The 20,620-nt window shown below is 41.2% G+C and overlaps 1 protein-coding gene across 1 annotated transcript in view; it reads right to left on the minus strand.

Moving 5' to 3' along the window:
• LOC136676674 (adhesion G-protein coupled receptor V1-like) overlaps positions 1–20,620 on the minus strand; it is a 138,626-nt gene that overhangs the window by 109,682 nt on the left and 8,324 nt on the right. The window contains exons 6-19 of the mRNA XM_066653831.1: positions 19,848–20,413; positions 18,600–18,870; positions 14,448–14,777; positions 12,974–13,150; positions 12,325–12,548; positions 9,427–9,553; positions 9,142–9,327; positions 8,417–8,597; positions 7,986–8,149; positions 7,762–7,885; positions 6,471–6,731; positions 3,280–3,406; positions 2,556–2,773; positions 1,138–1,884 (exon numbers count right to left, since the gene is read on the minus strand). Of these exons, the coding sequence (XP_066509928.1) occupies positions 1,138–1,884; positions 2,556–2,773; positions 3,280–3,406; positions 6,471–6,731; positions 7,762–7,885; positions 7,986–8,149; positions 8,417–8,597; positions 9,142–9,327; positions 9,427–9,553; positions 12,325–12,548; positions 12,974–13,150; positions 14,448–14,777; positions 18,600–18,870; positions 19,848–20,413 (3,703 nt within the window). The remainder of the gene's footprint in view (positions 1–1,137; positions 1,885–2,555; positions 2,774–3,279; positions 3,407–6,470; positions 6,732–7,761; positions 7,886–7,985; positions 8,150–8,416; positions 8,598–9,141; positions 9,328–9,426; positions 9,554–12,324; positions 12,549–12,973; positions 13,151–14,447; positions 14,778–18,599; positions 18,871–19,847; positions 20,414–20,620) is intronic.

Below are 20,620 nucleotides of genomic sequence, written 5' to 3' on the forward strand. Positions count from 1 at the left end.
GCTATGAGACTAATGTAGATAAACAAAGGAGGCTTTTATATACCACTAAATAGTATTGATTAGCAACAAGCCAAAGGCCTAATCACACACATGCCTCAAACTTCGTTTTTGTTTTTAAATAAGCTCAGACATCTTGTGGTTACAATTAGTACAGTGCTAATTAATGGGCTACAAGCTTCTGTTCCTTGTTAACTGCAATAATGTTGTATGCCCACTACAATCCTAAATAAGAAGGAAGAACAGATAAAAATTTGATTTTGGAGGGTTATGTTGCATCACTAGAAAAAAATGCTAACAGAAAAATCCACACATTTATATAATGATAAAGATAACATGGTATTATATTTATAATGAATGAATACAATTATGAAGAAATGAAGATATATATCATCTAAAACAAAGCTAAAACTCAGGCCAGGTCTGGCTTTGTTTTATGTAACAGATGCTGCCACCAGAAAGACATTCAGAGCCATACAACTGTACAAATTGAGGAAATATGCTTGAGTGAACGCTGACAAAACCCCTGAACAAAGCATGAATTACACATTCTGGCATTTAAGCTAACAACCTGACACAATGTCAAATATGCTAGCTGTTTGTACATCCATCCACTTGACTGAACGTAGCAAAAGGGACGTCAAGGAACCCTCCTCGGGGGGACTTCACTTTTACTACAAAAGCCGTATTGTTTTCAGTTACTCGCGAGGAAGATTGCCGGCCACTTTTATGTGTCGCTAACAATGTCCAGCGGCAGCACTGTGCTCACTCAAGCATATCGACTCTGTGAAATTTCAAACAATGGCACAGGGCTTTTAGCAACATGCCCTCTCCAGATGTGGACCCCAGGCACGGGCAGAAATGTGGTTGAAAAACCTTTTCATTAAAAGCCACAACAAAGTGCAATGTGGTGAAAAGGAAAATGGCCAGAGCAAATACAGTATGTGGAAAGGCACCGTACCCTGGATAAAAGCTACTCATGCGCTGAGAGATGACAATTTAGAGGAGGTTTGCACTCTGCAAGCTAGCTCCAAAAGGAATGAAGCAATGCAACATTTACAGTCCTAATCAGCATGGCATAGAAGCATAAACACTGCTTAGGCCTAGATCCTAACCTTAAAACAGACCCAGTTTACACACCGTTCATAATGGCCTCTCCTTTCAAGCTCTTAATTCCTCCAGGCATCGGGCTTCCATCCAAATAAAACTCGATAATTCCATCTTCCACGGCAACAATGATATGAACCCATACATTATCTTCCGCAAACTTTGTTGCTGTAGCTCTTGCCACCTGTGTGCTGTTGGATCCTATGGTCATGTAATGAAGCATCACACTAACATGGGACTCGTTGGTCTGGACTTTCACTCCATAATACATGGGTCCATTGCTGTTGCCCTTTGAAATAATAAACCCATCTGTGTTGGGTTTGGGCATTAGCCAGGCTGAGAAAGTGAAGTTTGCCAGGCTGTGGGTAATCTCCCCTGGTTGTGCTCCTTGACTAATTAATCCATAAGCTCCAGGAAGACCAGAGAAGGAGAAGGCATCTGTTCCAGAATGGTGTCTCCTGGCATGGGGTTGCAGCTTCACATCTGAAGGGAACGTGGCCATCAATATCAAGTCCTCCATTGGTGGTAAGCCTTGAGGAAAATCTTCAGACAGTATCTCCCATGCCACGCGAACATCTCCGAAGGTGCCCTGCTGGCGGAGGATGGTGAAGGATGTGACTGAAGACATGTCATCCACAGACAGGACATCTTCTGCTACCTCTTGATCCAAGTTGTCTTTGTCAATGGCAAACACTCCAAAGGGGTCATCGTTGAAAGGGATCATAACGGATGCGTTGAGGTCTTTGGTGGCCAGTTTACCACCTTCACCAGGATAACCACCTACAGACATGAAGATAAAACACTGTTTATCACTGTAATCATTGCAATTGATCAACACTAATACTCCAAAATCAATACAACTGAACATCACCTTTATATTAAGGCATTTTCTAGCCATATTATTCTATAACCCATCATATTTATCATTGTAATACATTGTCAAATGACTTTAGTCATTTTCATGATAAAATATCAATGGTGTCTCCTATAATTCACGTTGTTCATTCTCAACAATACACATTATTACATGCACAAACATACTTTATAGCTTTTCTGTGTAAGGCATATTTGCAATTCACAATACGAACAAGTGTTAATGCTCCAAATTCACAATTTTTAACATCAAAATAACCATTTTAAATAATCTAAAGCAAAACCTCCCATATATTTGGACACAATTATCCCAAGAACAGAACAAATCTATTTTTACTGTTATAACCCATAACGAATGCAGTAACAAGTAATTAGTCCTCATTTTTTTTGTTTTTTGGTGATTAAAATGACAACTGTCATTTTCAATACTATGCATCAGTCACCAAAAAAGAGCAGGAGAAGGTTTGAATTTTAAATGACAATTTTACAAAAACTTAAAACACAAAAAACACAACACAACACTTTAGAATTTATTTAATTAACTTAATTAATAATGTGTTATTTAAAGAGAAACTAACCTGAAACATTCATCAGTCGAAGTTCATAAAACTCATTAAACTCAGGGATTTTATCAGAGATGGCCTCCAGAACAATGGGCTTGTTTTTTTCACTGGTGGTAAAGACAATGAATCCAGATGTGTTGATGAACTCCTGATGAGGCTCAAGAGGCGTGTCATTGGCAAACAGCTGCCAGAACACAGTGACGTTGCCAAAATGTCCTCTATTCCTAAGAACACTGGATGAAGACAAAAACAAACAAATAAATATATATAAAAAACAGCATGAAAACGAAATAAGCATGATTAAAGCCCTGCCATTGACTCCAACAATATTCATAATAGAGGAAAAAGGCAAAGGCATTTCAGCACCTGCCAATTGACTTCACTTATACACATACTTCATGTGAATGTTTGGCAGGAGCTGATTTTCACGCCATTTGGTAGGTGCTCTCATCTGTAATTCACAATTTTCATCTTGTCCAAGGTATAGCTTGATGTACTTGTGTGAGTGGGGATCTGAACCTCAGTATGATACATAGAGGGCAGTAGTATCACTAAGCTAAGTAAAATCTCTCCCTACATGAAGAGGAATGTGTCAGTATTATTGTGTGGAAAATAACGACCATGCAGTAGAAAGGCAACAGACAAATCAAGTCCAAAAAAAAAAAAAAAATACAATATTGCCTGAACTTCAATGACTCATGTGTGTATGAGTTTATGGAAAAATCCTAATGTTCCTCACTAAAAGTTGTTGGATCTTCCCTCCTCCACAGGCTTCTCAGTGGCATCCAGGGAGAAAATACCATTGGCGTCATCGTTGGCCTCGATCACCACTGTAGCTGTGTGCTGTCCATACACCACTGCATCACCTACAAACGCACACCACAAAACATCACCAATGTGGAAAAGTTTCTCCCTACGTTGTCTATATATGAAACCAAGTAATGGCTATTACATGGCACTAAGAACAAAACCCGATGATCTAAAATAAACAAAAGCTCTATAGTACAAAGCTCAATTGGCTTTAGTTATTGCCTAATAATGCCATAATTAATTCTTATCAAATAAACAATTAAAACAAATTTAAAACAATTAAAATGTCCCTTATGGGCGGCACTGTGGCACAGCAGGCAGTGTCAAAGGCACACAGCTCCAGGGACCTGGAGGTTGTGGGTTGAAGTCCCACTCCGGGTGACTGTCTGTGAGGGGTTTGGTGTGTTCTCCCCGTGCCCGTATAGGTTTCCTCCGGTTTCCTCCCACGGTCCAAAAACACACGGAAGGTGGATTGGCGACTTGGAAGTGTCCATAGGTGTGAGTGAATGTGTGAATGTGTGCTGCCCTGTGAAGGACAGGTGCCCCCTCCAGGGTGTGCCCAGTGATTCTGGGTAGGCTCTGGACCCACCGCTACCCTGAATGAATGAATGCCCCTTATGTTGAACTTTAACCTAGCATCTGAGGTTAGGAATTAGTGCGAAATTACTTAACTATAATATCACCGACTCCTGAGCGAAATGGACTTCTGAAGGAGCACTGAATTTAAACTTCAGTACAGGTAAAGTACATGTACTTTTGTGATAACCAGAACTGATATGAAATTGCATTAAAATAAGAGGCAGTAACTGCTTTGCATTACAAGCCTAGCCTTGCTGTTTATAGCAGACTCCCATTAAGACTAATTCATACTCAGCATCACAAATGCTTTTCAAATCTTTCATAAACAAGACCTTTGAGTTTGTAAATTGGAAGGGACACACATATGGTGTGTATGCATGCTTTGTTATTATCACATCAAAACAGCAAGACACTGTTCTAATTAGCAATGAACACAATAACGGAGGCGGCGTAAACAAAGGGCCGGCTGCAGATAGAAGCAATTCATCGTCTCAACATATTCACAGAGAGAAAGCCTAGGAATCACTTTTTGTGGAAAACCACAAAAAGTAAAGGCTTCTCGGATGATTGGTGTGATGTATAGAGTGGGAGAAAGAGAGAGTTCGGTGTCTGTAATTAACTTCCTACACTGTTCCACCCCCTTTTCGTGTGTGTGTGTGATTGTGTTGCATAATACAGGGATTAGAAAGGGCTTTTCAGGGTCAGGCAAATAGAGCCTAATCAACAGAGACTTCTGTGTACTGCAACAACTGTCAAGGAAGGTGGATTCATTGGCAGTACAGGACTTGGAAATGCATTGCATTATTTGGCCGTTTGAATGGGTTTTTAAACTGTCCAATTGACCAACAGAGACATATATAATGCTCTATGAAGACAGAGTTCATGGAAACATGTTCTGTGAATGCAGGTTTATTTCCATTGCTAAATGAGGCATGACAAGCCCAAAGCTAAATAAAATACATTTGAAAACTACACTTTTCATCACACAAAGCCTAAGGAAATTAATATCCAGGATAATTAATCAAAGTCACATATTTGGCAAACGGGCTTTAAATTAAATGCTTGGTATGAGTAAAGCCAAGTTTCCATGCGTGTTAAATAAAAATACTCTATGAATATCACACATTACATGGAGTATTGTGCAAATGGCAGGCCACTGTTTATTTAATATTTCAACAAAATGGGCAATCAATTCAAAGGCAGTTACACAGTAAGTCTTCAAACACTAAAACATCGCATTAAATCAGTATTAAGTGTGGCCCTACTTTGTTTTATTCTTTATTTAATTCTGTCTGGAAGACTTTTACAAAGAAATCTTTGATATTTTGAGGCATGAAGAAAATTATTAGTTTCATCTAGTTGCATTTTCTCTTTTGTAAGTACCCAGTTTTGGTGTTGTCGTGCGGAGGGCTGTACCATACCGTATCGTGCGCAATAATATAGCAAACGAAAAAAAAAAAAAAAAAAATCAATGTCATGATATCCTTACGTAATAACGTCATGCAGTTACACGTAACATGGCATGCATTCATTACGCAAGTCGTTTAGGCAGAGAGACAGGTACGGAGGAAACCGTGTAGAGAGAATTTCGAATTTCGCCGAAGAAGACGAGAGACTATTTATATATAAAAATACAATATCAGAACCTTAATAAATTAGTTGTTTACAAAATAAGCAAATGCTTACACATTTATTTGTTGTTCCTTCTGAATGATTGAAATTGTTAGATTTGTATGGGGAAAAAATGTTATATATAATAATTTTAATAAGAATTATAATTAATTAATAATTATTATAATATTAAGAAGTATAATTAATATTAAAATAACATTTATTTTATGGCAATAGTGTGTTCTGAAAATTAATATAAGTATTTTCAGTGTTTCATATCACCAAGAATATTCATTCATTCATTATCTGTAACCCTTATTCAGTTCAGGGTCGCGGTGGGTCCAGAGCCTACCTGGAATCATTGGGCACAAGGCAGGAATACACCCTGTAGGGGGCGCCAGTCCTTCACAGGGCTACACAGACACACTCACTCATACCTACTGACACTTTTTTTTGAGTTGCCAATCCACATACCAACGTGTGTTTTTGGACTGTGGGAGGAAACCGGAGCACCCGGAGGAAACCCACGCAGACACGGAGAACACACCAACTCCTCACAGACAGTCACCTGGAGCGGGAATCGAACCCACAACCTCTAGGCCCCTGGAGCTGTGTGACTGCGACACTACCTGCTGCACCACCGTGCCACCCACCAAGAATATTGTTATTGCCAAAATACCGAAAATATTTTAGGGCCATATCGCCCACCCCTAGGAGATAGTGGACATATGTTGGCCTAAGAATAAGTAAACAGTTAAAGTAATGCACAAAAGCATTCAGTCAACACAATTTTGTGGTGCAATTTTCTGTTAAATTTGTAAAAAAAAAATAAAAAAAAAATAAATGGCTTGTATTAAATGTTTTATTTTTTTTAATCAGAAATGGAGTAACATGTGGTCTGTGACCTATGGTGCTGACAACAGAACACACCTGTGGTGTTGGAGAGGACGATGTAAAATGCTTCATCTGTTTCCGGGATGTCATCATCAATCACAGCGACTGAGATATTCTTCATCCATTCTCCGTAGTTAAACACCAGCAGAGAGTCATTGCTAAGCGGAGTGAAATCTCCAGGGGACGAGTCGCCGTACTCAAACCTGTACATGACCGTGGCTACAAAATTAGCCAGTCCAGCTCGGAGAATGGTGAAATTAGCCACACCACCTTCTCTGACCCTCTGTATTACTGGTTCTGTAAATCAAAACACAGCATTGTACTGAGACCACAATATAATTGAATACATACTCAATTTGGGATGTTTGTTTGAGTATAACTTTGTTCTCACTGTTATATAAATCATTGTAGATTAATCTGCAGGATTGTTCATTTTTCAAGACAGTGGCAGAGCTTTCAGAGAGTGAATAGATGAGGCTCATTGCTTGCTGCAGCCCTGCCACAGTCCACACAGCTCGCGGCTTGGCTCTGAGCACAGCCGGTCACGGCTGCAGTTAGCCCCCTCCACTCATTCTCTGGAGAATGCCACAGAGATATCTCTAAAATTGTACAATTTTCTAAAGCTGCCTACAAAGCAGTTTGTAGATTATAATATTGTTGAATAGACTCTCTTCCAAAGCCGTGATATAGTAGAACATTTGGTAGAACAATGGGTGAAGAACCTCAATGTAACGTTACTGTCTTGGACAATATTTAAAATAATAGTATATATGTTCTAGGCTTGAACATACATTTCTAGGAAAACCCAATAACTGTTCTTCACATTCACGTCAGCGTCAGCATCAATAAAAGTGCAATGAAAAGGGTTGTAGGAGTCAATCAGGACACACTGAAGGTTGTGTCAGAAAAACGGACTCTCAATAAGCTGCTGGCCATTATGGAAAATGCATCATATCTCCTGCACACTACAGCGGAAAAACAGAGCACATTCAGCAGAAGACAGATTCAGCTGAGCTGTGTTAAGGAGCTACATGTGGGATTTTTCTTCCCACTGCAATAAGTCTCTACAACAATTCTACTTACTGCAGGGAACCTACTGATCTCCTGCTGTCTGAACTGTGCTGAACTACACCACACTGCTGCATGTCAATTTTATGATATTATTATGCACTCATTTGCACAGCTATTCTTAGCTAACATGCTACAGCTTTTACAATTTCACTTTATTTGACTCCTTAAAGAATCAACCACTGAAACTGATCCTTTTTTATAAAAATGTGTGAAAATGATCTCAAACAGAACAGGGATTTGAAGAACGTAAATTTACCTGCAAAATAAACAGGGTCATCATTCTTTCTAATCTCTAAACTTGCATTCAGAACAGTTCCCAGTTGAGCTCCCCCAGTTGCATTGATGAGAGTGATGATGAACTGTTCATTGTCTTCTGGAATCTGACAGAAAGTGAGAGAGGTGTAATTTTCTAAACTCATAGCCATTTCACAGATCATGAGTATGTGAATAACTGATGATGATTTTATTGATGGTGTTTACCTCATCCGGCTTAGAGAAAACGGTGAGGTTTTTCAGATACTCTCCTTCAGCAAAGGCCACTTCTCCCTGGACTGGGGTTACATCTCCTGAGAATGTGGGCTCCAGGACCCAGCGGACTGACACATTCCCAAAATGGCCCCTTCCTCTAACAACAGGGTAAGAAGCTAAGACGGAAAAATAATAAATAAATAAAAATATTTTCAATCCAGGAACCAACAGAAAAAGATGGCCTACTTTAACCTACTTTAAAATGACAGCCCACCATATGTCAACATATGTCAGAAGCCCATTTAAATCAATAAATATTTAATGTTCAAAAAAAGCAGACCAGTCAAATCAGGCGATGTACCATAAAAGACAATAAATAATTCATGCCCAAAAAGGATGAGACATTTGACAATATGCTAGTAGAGACGAAAAACCCAATATACCTGAATATATGTCCATAGCTTTGCTCTCATTGATGGAGAATCTAAGGCCTTGTTGAATGAACTCAATGACCCCGAAAGGGTCATCACTTCTCCTCACAGTGATATTGACCTGTATGCGGGGGCCCAGGCGACTGGCCGGAGTGCTGTGGCTGCTGAGGACCACTGCAAACGCTTCATCCAGCTAAGAACAACAAAAGAGAGTCAGTGATCAGTCTGTGGCTGTTATTCAAATTCTTTATTATCATATGACCGACTGTTTACGAATACTCATCTGATATGTTTTCTGAAATGAAGAGTATTAATAAGGAGTTTGCCATGCTTTGTTTCAGTAACAGCTTCTACTCATCTGGGAAGGCTAGACACTAGCGGTCACACTCTGATGTTGGAAAATCAGAGTTAGCTCCCTCTAACTGATTTCATCACTCCAATGAACACAGTTGCACTTCTTCAAAGCCCAGTGTTTGGGGCGGCGGGGGTGGTCTATATCCCGCTAGTCAATGTTTGCAATTGGGAAAGGTGAACATAGACTCCGAAAAAAAGGATTAACCACTGAAACAAAACTGGTTTCTAAATTTAAAAAATATGAGTAAATAAATAATTTACACCTTAATTGATTTAACTTACAAAGCCAGGCCACAACATGTCCAAACACACTAACATTACCAGTGTCTTTGCTTGATATGGAGGGACATGAGTGGCTGATCTGACAGTGTGAGACAGCTCACCTCTGGCAGCCCATCCGGAATAGCCACGATAGCCACCACCAACTCTCTCTCTCCGGGCTGAAACTCAAGGATTCCCGTCTCTGCGTAAAAGTCCTTGCTTTCAGAGGGTGTTACTGTGTATTTGATCAGCTGATTCAGGAGCTGTCCATGCTGTCTGATCACTCTGAGCTCCACTGTCTGGCCCTCCTGCACAGAGGAAGATTATTTAGTCCCGTGTTACGGCCGCCTTTCTGAGTGGAAATTAAATAAATTGTTCTCTGACTTGTGCACGTCCAGCGTTCTCACATTAATGACCCAGGGGCCTTTGGACACAGGTGAAAACTCAAAAACTCCGCCCGGGTCGTCGTTCTCCATGATGACAATCTCCCGGCTGGTGAAGCCAGGCTTCAGAATCTGGTTCTCAACATTTGTCCTGTGCCAATAAAAAAAGCAACAGCAGTAAATAGAGTGTTCCCAGACTCAGCAGACACAAGTTGGATAACTGTGTGTGAACTAAAAAAAAGGAGTAAAGCATTGAATTTACTTCAGTGGAATGTATGTTATTTCGACATTAATGAAATAGTTTAGAATTTTAAAAGTAACATTAGGTTTTTTTTGTTACATTTTTGCTCCTGGGGTCCCCCTACAGTTGCAGAGAATAATTCACTTTTATAGTACTATCCTGAACTCAAGAGGGAGGGGTGGGGAAGGGGGGTGGTCTCCTTCCCCTCTCCAGAAGTTACATAGTGCAGTTTCTGTAGTGCTGGACCAGGAGCAGCATTAACTCAGTGCATTATTTTTCATTGCAACTTTTAATACTATCAGACTGAGGTCTGACATATTAAATCAGGGGTAATACAAAAACACACATTTCAAAGTGTGAAAACTGGTACTAGAGTAGCTCCTGTTTGTGGCTGGCCTGTCTGCGGGGCTGCTCGGGTGAGCCATGTTTCAGGACGGCCCTCTAGCCTACCCCCACCCCAGCAGGGGTTCCTGTGTTTTAACTGAGCTCGGCTTGGGCTGAGCCAACTCTAGAAGCTCCAGATAATTACTAAAATAGCAGACAAAGGGCAGACAGGCAGCAGCATTCCAAACAAATGCATTCAGAAGATGTGCCGCATGCATACAAACACTGATGCCTTTACAGCAGGTCATAAAGGAAGTGGGTAAATTAGGTGCTAAATGAGAAAAGAGAGCACTAGGCCGGACTGACTCATTCACTTCACACACGCATAGGCTATTTGCATGCACGCACGCAGACTAACACATACACACACCCTTTCTCTTCATTTCACACACCCAGATGAAAGAGACCTCCCCAATTTGAAACGTTAAAGCAAGGCCCAAAGTGGTCCATCGTAACAAAGTGTTGATTCACAGCACACAAAAGGGCAGAGTCCCTTCAGTGTACACTCACCCGAAGTACACTACAAAGTGTGCAGTCTCTACCCTGTGGAAAAGCGGGAGTGGGAGGCAAGCAGAAGGAGTGTTCCCGTAAGAACTCATGAATATCAGAGGGGTCTTTACTGAGGGATAACCAATAACACAGCACTTAAGTCACCGCGTACAGCTCTTACTGCTATTGTTAGAATTTTCTTTCTGGTTCGCATTAACTTTTTGTGGGAACATCTTTTCATACAGTGCCCTTCCACAGTTTTACCCCATTTTTCTGTTATACAAGGTGGGCCATTTATATGGATACACCTTAATAAAATGGGAATGGTTGGTGATATTAACTTCCTGTTTGTGGCACATTAGTATATGGGAGGGGGGAAACTTTTCAAGATGGGTGGTGACCATGGTGGCCATTTTGAAGTCGGCCATTTTGGATCCAACTTTTGTTTTTTTCAATGGGAAGAGGGTCATGTGACACATCAAACTGATTGGGAATTTCACAAGAAAAACAATGGTGTGCTTGGTTTTAACGTAACTTCATTCTTGAAAGTTATAAGCACCTGAAACTACGGATACTGGATCCTGTGCTAGCATTTCTCCTGCGGTCAGAAATATCAGTGTATGAAGAGTGGGAGAAGAGGGTTGCATTGACAATCTAACACAATGGGCAGCACTTTGAACACATTTTATAAGTGGTCAGAAACCTGTAAATAACTCATGAAAGAATAAAGTTATGTTAAAACCAAGCACACCATTGTTTTTCTTGTGAAATTCCCAATCAGTTTTATGTGTCACATGACCCTCTTCCCATTGAAAAAACAAAAGTTGGATCCAAAATGGCTGACTTTAAAATGGCTGCCATGGTCACCACCCATCTTGAAAAGTTTCCCCCCTCCCATATACTAATGTGCCACCAACAGGAAGTAAATATCACCAACCATTCCCATTTTATTAAGGTGTATCCATATAAATGGCCCACCCTGTAGCATCCTGAAAAAAAAAAACATAAATACAATGATATGTACTCTTGAACCGTCCTTTGAAACCTTTTTAAGGAACCAAAAGTCGTTTTACTATGTCACAGCAAAACATTAAAAAGAGTTTTATTCTTAAAAAGATAAAGGTAGCAGTTCTTCAGAAGGATTTTTTTTTCAAAAATAACCAATAAGTACACTTTCAAAAATATTTTTTCATAAATGAAACATTTTTGTGAATGAAGCTCTTTTAACATCTGAATCTTTTTTTTCCATCAGAAAAACATTCTGTTCTGTACGTTAGGCCTCAAAATGAAGAATGTTAACTCAGAAGTGTCCAAACCTTTGACTGGAGCTACACACTGTTCAGCCACAACATTATGACTTTCTCCTTGTTTCTGTCCATTCCCTCAGCTCCATTGCCCATACAGCTCTTAATTGTTCTGCATACTCTGTTTGACCCATTTCATCCTGTTTTTCAATAGTCAGGGCCCTCACAGAGCAGGTATAGATTGAGTGGTGGATCATTCTCAGCACTGGAGTGACACTGAAACGGTGGTGCATTATTGTGTGTTGTGTCGGTACACGTGGATCAGACACAGCAGTGTTGCTGGAGTTTATATATCTGAATGTCACTTCTGAACTAAACATTTCACTACCCAAATAATACCCACACTGTGGTGGTCCTGAGTACTGAAGAACTAAATGTGACATTTGAACTACAAACCCAAACATATCCACAGTCATATCAGCTAAACAGACAAAACCCAGTCCAAACATCAGTATTAGTGGCTAACCAGCCCGAACATATGAAGAAGCAAGAAGCTGACAGCACCTGTCTAAAGTGAGGAGCACAGTCTCGTTGATTTCTGGGACATTGTCAGCCATGATTATGATGCTGATGTTGGCTTCACTTTGTCCCGAGAGGAAAGTGACTGAACCGGAGAAAGGCGTAAGGTCATCTCTAGTCACATCAACTCGGTTCTCGCCGATAGGTCGAACACTCCAGAAGACTACAGCTTGACCATCTGTACCGTCCCGCCTCAGTGGAAGAACAATCTAGAATGAGTGAGAATATGCTCAAGAACAGCACAGGAGTCATATTCAGAAAAGTATACCATTACCATACAACTGCCACTAAGGGTATTAATAGGTATTTTGCCCCCCTTTGCTGCAGGAACAGCATCTACTTTCCTGAGAAGGCTTTACAGGAGGTGCTGGTAAAGTTAGGACAGATACTGATGCTTGATGATTAGTTCTGGATCACCAACACCACTCCAACTCATTCCAATGGTATTAGATGCTGCTGCATCAGACTAGAAAAGCACAGTTCCACTGCTCTACAGCGCAAACCTGGAGGCTATCTCCAGCAGCAGAAAGGGGCACACTACCTATTAAATTCTCTTCGATTTAGTGGAAACTCCCAGTGAATGTTCGATTGCAATGGACAGAGCAGTTGACTTGTGATGTAATGTGTGATGTACCATGCTGCTGTTTGTGTCCTCTGGTTCTACTGCCTCCACTGTCCGGTTGCTGGTGAACCCGATCTCCCCGTTAGCAATGTCTGGTATGATGAGCAGGGAGATGTTGATGGCTCCTCCAAAGCGTGGGCTCATTGAGGGAATCGGGGGAGTAATGCTCACCAACTGCACGCTCTCCAGCTGAGGAGGAATGAATTTAATGAATGACAAATAAGAAGTTGATGCAACAAGAATCACCAAAGAACTAAAGAACCAAAGAACTATTTGACCTCCCCAGGTATTATTCATCACATATTCCACCTAACAGCTAATCTCCACACACCAGCAGACCCCAGCTGCTAAGTCTGGTAGGGTGAGAGCTAGTACATGTTTCCTCAGAGATTTATGAAACCAGCCACTGTTTCTTTTCAAACTGTTGCACCAAACATCCCAGATCACATTAGTTGACAGACACCCATGCTGGCTATCCCTGTGAGCAGTGATTGGGGAGAAAGGGGCCATCTTACCCACCCATAGAGCAAGCCCAACTGTGCTCTCTTGGACTCCCTGCCTCGGATGGGTAATATTGTGTTGAAAAGGCAAGAACAAATATTGAAACTTAAAACTTAGTTGTGTACATATTAACTGAACAAAAATGGGGGAAAACGTTAAATTAACTTTTCCCCGTTATTTTGAAACATTTTTGCTGAACTCGACACATTAAAACTAATTCTTAAAAAGGACCACTGTAATGCAACCAGTGTCCTGTTTGTCTATGTTTAAGAAAAAAACCTACACACTGATTTCGTAAGTGTAGAATAAAATGGGCCTACGACTTCACAGTGAAGCATGACATTATAAAACCATGCCAACTGTCAGAAAGCTCAGATCCTTAGATTCAGTGTAGAATTAGAAGTGTATTGTTAACCAAATGGTTGTTGGTTTTGCAAATTAAAGTTGAGCATGTTGGTAGGGACATGTTCATTGTTACAGGAATAGTAAGACCATGAATTGAGCGCTCAGATGAGCACTTCTCACTGTCACTCAGTATGCACTGTGGGTGCATATGTTAGTGTGGGTGTTTATTCTGTATCTTGTCTCTTTCTTGAAGCAGCTCTCAAGCATTTCTAAGTGCCAGGTTTTTTGTCTTGTGTTTATTTCTCGGCATTGCTTGAAGGGGGTTATTTGTTTGGGAAGCAACACAAACCCTATGGCAACAACCCAAACCCCACACATCACCAAGACTCAAGATTGTTAATTGCTGAGCAAGCTGATGGAGAGACTCTTGTAGTCAAAGGGGATAAAATGTTAGGACACTCAAGGTTGTACTTCCAGGTCTAAAGCGAGATTCAGAGAGGACTGGACAGGCAAACAAGAGCCATAAAAAATAACGTTAATCAACGGACATACACAATGTCCATCTCTTCAGACCCACTTACATATCCACAGCCCAACATCTCTGAATTTTAACTCTTAATTGTCTATGGAGGCACAGTACCTGTATGAGAAAGTGGGCTCCGTTCTGCAGAAAGGCATCATTGCGGATGGGCAGGATGAGCTGGACCCTTGACTGACCAGAGCTGAACAGCAGGCTGTTGGCACTGGTACCATTTAGCACACCTTCTCTTGCCCGGTCCGGGTCCAGTGGCCCAGCAGGTATATAGAGGGCAGTGAGCGCCAGACGCACCTCTCCCAGTGTGCCCCCCTCCCGCAGAAAACTGAGGGAGAGGAAACGCACATCAGGACGGCTCTGGATGCTCTGAGTGTCGTTGGGATGGAAGCCAAATCGTCCATAGACATCATCGCTGTCCTGAATGTAGAACACCACCTGTGGATGGAGAAGAATGTAGAATTAAAGCTGGAGAATGCCTTTTTTTAAGAAGATATTTTGGTGAATAAAAATAAGTCCCCTCATATATTAGTTTGGTAGACAAGAAACCAAGAACCAAAGTCTGCTACTATATTTAGTGTGGGAGCTCCAAGGCTAATGTAGCTAACAAGTAACAGAGACAGACTTCTAATGTAGGATTAAACTGATACCTTGGTGAACACATGACTTTCCTCCATTGTTCATGTAGTCTCAGCAAATGTTTGATGTCTGGAGCATGTTTAGTTTAGCAATGAAGCTACATGGCTAGTGTACGTAAATGTGATTACTGCTGCTCATTCAGTTCAATAGTTTACAGCCAGTGTGGTGGAAAATTAAACACAACCATACTGCCTTCATTAATTATTCAACAAGAGGAGGAGACCAAAGCTGTATTTGGACTCAGAGACATTGGAGACCAAGGGCTACTACATTTTATTTAAACAAGGGAAAAAAAAACCCTCTTCACAAGATGAGAAAATACAGAAAGAGGGATCTTTGACCATTCCTCTTTGCACAACCTCTCTGAATTGTCCAGAGTCCTGGGTCTTCTCCTATGCACTCTCCTCTTCAGCTCACCCCACAGGTTTTCTATTGGGTTGAGGTCTGGGCACTGAGATGGCCATGAGAGGAGCTTGATTTTGTAACTTGTGAACCATTTTTGAGTAGATTTGGCCAGATGTTTAGGGTCATTATCTTGCTGAAAGTCCCAGTGACAACCAATCTTCGGCTTTCGGGCAGAGGCCACCAGATTCGGATTCAAAATGTCCTGATATTTCAAAGAGTTCATGATCCCATGTATCCTTACAAGTTTCCCAGGTCCTTTGGAGGAGAAACAGGCCCACAGCATCAATGATCCTTCCTCATACTTAACAGTGAGCATGAGGTGTTTTTCTGCGTACTCATCCTTGGTGTTACGCCAGACCCACTTAGAGCTTTTGTTGCCAAAAAGCTCTATCTTGGTCTCATCTGACTAAAGCACACAGTCCCAGTTAATATCCCAAAAGCGCTTGGCAAACTCCACCCATTTACGCTTATGAGTGTAACTCAGAAAAGGCTTTCTCCGAGCATGCCTCCCAAACAGCTTGTTGGCATGTAGATAGCACCTGATGGTTGTTTGGGAGACCATGTAACACCATGCTGCTACCATTTGATTCAGTCCTCTTACAGTGAGCTTTGAAGAACTTTTTACTTCTTTTAACACCCTTCTCACTGTGCGTGGTGGCAAGACACACTTGTGTCCTCTTCTAGGCTTGTCTGTCACAGTTCCAGATATTTTGAACTTTTTGATGATTGTTCTGATTGTAGATAAAGGCATCATGAGGTAAGTGGCTATTTTCATGAAGCTAATGCCTGATTTATGAAGGTCGACACACAACTGCCTTACTTGAATAGTGTGTTCTCTTGTATTTCCCACGGTTAAGAGTGAGTAAATAAAATAGGCCTCTGTGTAACGCCATATTTATACCCCAGGGGAAACAGGAAGTAATGAATTACTAATTAAAGGTTCCTAGATACTTTGATCCACTTTATACACTACAGTAGAAATGACATAAATGGTTCAAATACATTTATTTCAAGAAATTGTTAAAGGTGCCAATAATTGTGTCATTTTATGGGAAATAATTATTTCTTAGTTAGTTACTTTTTTTTTTTCTTCACTTGAGTTGAAGGAACTCAATTTTTTTTCTAAATTTGTTTCAGAGTGAGATTATGCTTCTGCAAAAAAAAAAAAAAATATATATATTTTAAGGCTTTTAACACATTTTAACCAGGGGTGCCAATAATTATGGAGGGCGCTGTATGTGGGAAATGGTGTAAGCTTCATTTTCACCAAACCTTCACTTTAATCATACAGTAGAGGTCCATCTTTAAAATACTATTAAATGTGCTCTTGTGGTGATAAGGTACATTGTAATTGTGGTCATCTAGCCATGTACAAGCTGGTAACCATATCATTAGTAAATCAGTCTTCTATCCCTGAACTTTTGTCATGATTTTCCCAGCTGTAACAGCTCTTATTCTCTAAACAGATTTAACACAAGGCCAACTACATAAAACCATGCAGCATGCTAATCTTAGTAAGCCTTTCTCTTTCATTAGACCTCACAGGCAAAAAAAAAAAAAAAAAAAAAAAAAAAAAGCATTCACAAGCCACTTTATTATTCCTCTCTCCACTTTTCCCGCCGTTATCTGGGGCATGCGAAAGCCTTCTGTCAATATTTTGCTTTGCGATTTGCAGGGGATGATTTTTCACGGTAAATTTATGGACGTTTGACATGTACAAGCTGTAATTCCAGCCTCTGCGCCGGTCCCTCACATGGTGCTGAGTCAAGTCCTGTGGGCCACATGCTCATGTAAGATCAGTGGGAGCGAGCTACCGCATTTATGCACTGGTGCAATTTAAGGGCTTAAACGTAAACAAGGGCTGGATCTACCCACTCCTTTCACACATAATCAAGACGCAAACCTACGACAGGCAAGTTATAAAGCACAGGAACACACACGTTCGCACTATTCTGGTAGCTTGATTTTCCACTAGGACCACATGAAGGGAACACCCAGGTGACACATAATGCGACCAGCAGTGCGCAGACGTCGCTGAGCCAAAAGGTTCTGTTCAGACCACATCCTCCTGCTGACAGAGCCTGGGATCCAGATGGCCTGCAGGGATGAATTCTGAACAGAAAACAGTTTTCCACCGTTCTGTTACGAAGGAACCAAAGAGAAACTGATCCAGGGTCTGCTGGGAATGTCCAGACATTCCACACAGACTTCTCCGAGTGATCCAGGGATGAACTGTCAGACATGACTTCCTGTTCCCACCCAAAATTAAGCAGAAATATAGCCTGGGATGAGTGCTGTATGATGAAGTGAAACAGGGAAATACTGAGGGTTTTACACTTTAAGGCTCTTCACGTTCGAATTTATCACTGACAAAATACAAAAGAAAATCCTATTATTTTCTAATATTTTCCCCCTGATGTCCATTTTAAAACTGGTCTGGTTTTATGTACATAAACATGTCCAATTTTCCAACCTCATAATGTCAATCTTAGAAATGCGTCTGCAAGGACTCATATATGCAAATGCCTTTTTTTTCTCGTTTTTGCCTGCCATGTATTGTGTCTCATTCAGAAGGCATCTGAACTGTGGCTGAACTTCTATTAACCTTATTATCCATGACAGCAAGCAAGGAGCCATCTTGGTTTGGTTTCACTCCAAGCGCCACGCTGATTACTATCCCAAAACCAATACACCGCTCAGGGTAAGGCTAGTCAATTAAATCCCAATGGCCAAATAAACACCCAGCCACGTCTAGTGTTAAATATGTCACAAGTCAAGGCTAATGTTATCTTCGAAACAGGAAATTACATCATTAATCATGACGTTATTTACTCACCTTCTTTATTTAAAAACACACAATACACCTTAAGTCCACACATATGCCTCTGTACTTCACCAAATTACCAGAAAATCTTGGAAGAAACTGTTAAACAGGGGCATGGCAGAATAAGGTGAATAGGCTTCATAGGCAGATATACTGAGGGCCACACTTGGTCCAACCAAAGTTGTAGACCGAGTCGGTTTTGTCACATTTTGGCACTAGTCTGTAAAGCTGGTCCAGTCTTGCAAGTAAGTCTTGCCACCTTAGTCTATTTACATCCAAAAAAGAATGCAGTGAACAAACAATTAAAGCTCATCCATCACAAGCAGTTTCAGTTCAGCCTAGACCATTGAAATTTCAACCTGATCCTAGATCTCATGAATAGTGTCACTGACCTCCATGGGTTCGCCCACTTCAGCTCCTCCCAGGACAGAGGCAGGCATGAGTCTAAGTAGGAAAGCCTCTGCCTCTTCAGGAAGATTATCCTGAGTGATATTTAAAGGCAGGGTGGCAGTCATCTGCCCCTCGGCGAACCTCAGAGTTCCAGAAGCTGGGAGCAGGTCACTGGTCACAGGGGTCCGATCTGTGGAGTTCCGTGTTATAGTCCAGTTCACTGAGACAACACCATGAGTTCCTCCATTTCTCACAACAGTGATGCCCTCAAACCTAGAAAAGAAAAAGAAGGCTTCTTTTACATAAATAAAATGTGGGGAAAAAATGTGGGGGGGACTGTTCTGTCACTTCCATCATTTCCAGTTATTTCTCTAACTTTTAGGTCATGGCTATCTTATAGCCAAGGCTACTTCACAGTTAACTGGTGTGAGGTTTGGCACCAATTTACTGAACATGTGCTGTACTCTGCACCACCACTTATTTTTATCATTATTATTGCCTATCAAAATTATCCTTCTGCAAAACAATCCTCATTTACACAAATACATATTGCAGCACAATTTTCCATCCAAATCTTTGTTCTTTCGTTTTGAACTGGTGCTACAAGGCTAATACAGCTACAGTGTATCAGACGCCATATCCCACCAATAGTGTTGTGCAGACAATGTGCATAAATCATTACTCTTGGCTTAGAAGACATGAACATTGCAATGGACAATAAAAAGGACTGGCAGCCCCCTCCAAGGTGTGTTACCACCTTGCGCTCAGTGATTCCAAGTAGAACTGGATATCAGTGATTCCTTGAACTGGATAAGCGGCCCATCACAGGGCACCACACAAACACACACACACATTGGCCCACAGCTATGGACAGTTTTGAGTAACCAGTTCACCTACCAATGTGTGTTTTGGACTGTGGGTGTAAACAGGAGCACCTGGAAGAAACCAACACAGACATAGGGGAAACAAGCCAAACAGTCCTCACAGACTGTTGCCTGAGGCTGGACTCGAACCAACAAACCCAGGACCATAGAGTTGTGTGACAGTGGCAATACCTGTTGTGTCCCTGTGTCAATCGCTGTATGAATTACCATTATGTATTAGATGTAATCCTTTACAGCCAAGAGACCAACACATCAACATATCTTGGCTAACAGACATTCGTAATAAAGGGGGCATCGGTGTTAGATAAACAGCAGTACAGATATATAACAGCCTATGACTCCTGTTACAATCCAAATTCCACTCACCTTGTGTGTGTGTCTTCATTAATTACAACTGGCTGCATCTGAGATACAGTGCTGATTGACAGCACCCCATAGGGTTTGTCATTAGGCTCGATGGTCACCTGCACAAGGCTAGGAGACACTAGAACTGCATCACCCAATAGAGTATCTTCAAGAAGAACCACTTGAAAGGATTCTGCAATTTCCGGAACAGTATCATCAATGATGTTAAAGCGTAGCACTGTTTCGTGAACCCCCGGAGGAAAAACCACCAGCCTTCTAGCCTGGGGGTCCACAAAGTCCTCTGACAGGGTGGCACTGGCCGATCCAGTCCCAGTGAGCACGGCATAATTGACAGACACTTCTTTGTCATCGGAGCCAATGAGGAGTCCATCATCAGTTCTGCCTCGAGTAACAGTCAGATTTATGACCCCAGCACTTTCGAGCACAACTAACGAGGGCTGAGTGAAGTGCACAGGGGCATCGTTACGAGAGATTTTAATCTGCACACTGGTCCTGTTGGGGTCCAGTAACGCTCCTCCAACCACTCCTGTCAATTGCACAGTGAAGATCTCATCATCTTCTGGAACCTGGGAAGAAGAAACATTTTCATAACTATCATTGTAAAGCTGTTATGTCTTATGATTTAATTAGAAAATATTTACTCTTTGAATTGTTAAATGAACTTCTAATAAGCAACCAATGACAAAGATCTTGGCTTTCGCAGAGTGACACACACTCACATTCACTCACATACTCACACCTATTGCCACATTTGAGTAGCCAATCCACCTACC

Source organism: Hoplias malabaricus, chromosome X2 (genome assembly GCF_029633855.1).
Source record: "Hoplias malabaricus isolate fHopMal1 chromosome X2, fHopMal1.hap1, whole genome shotgun sequence".
Classification (NCBI taxonomy): Eukaryota; Metazoa; Chordata; class Actinopteri; order Characiformes; family Erythrinidae; genus Hoplias; species Hoplias malabaricus.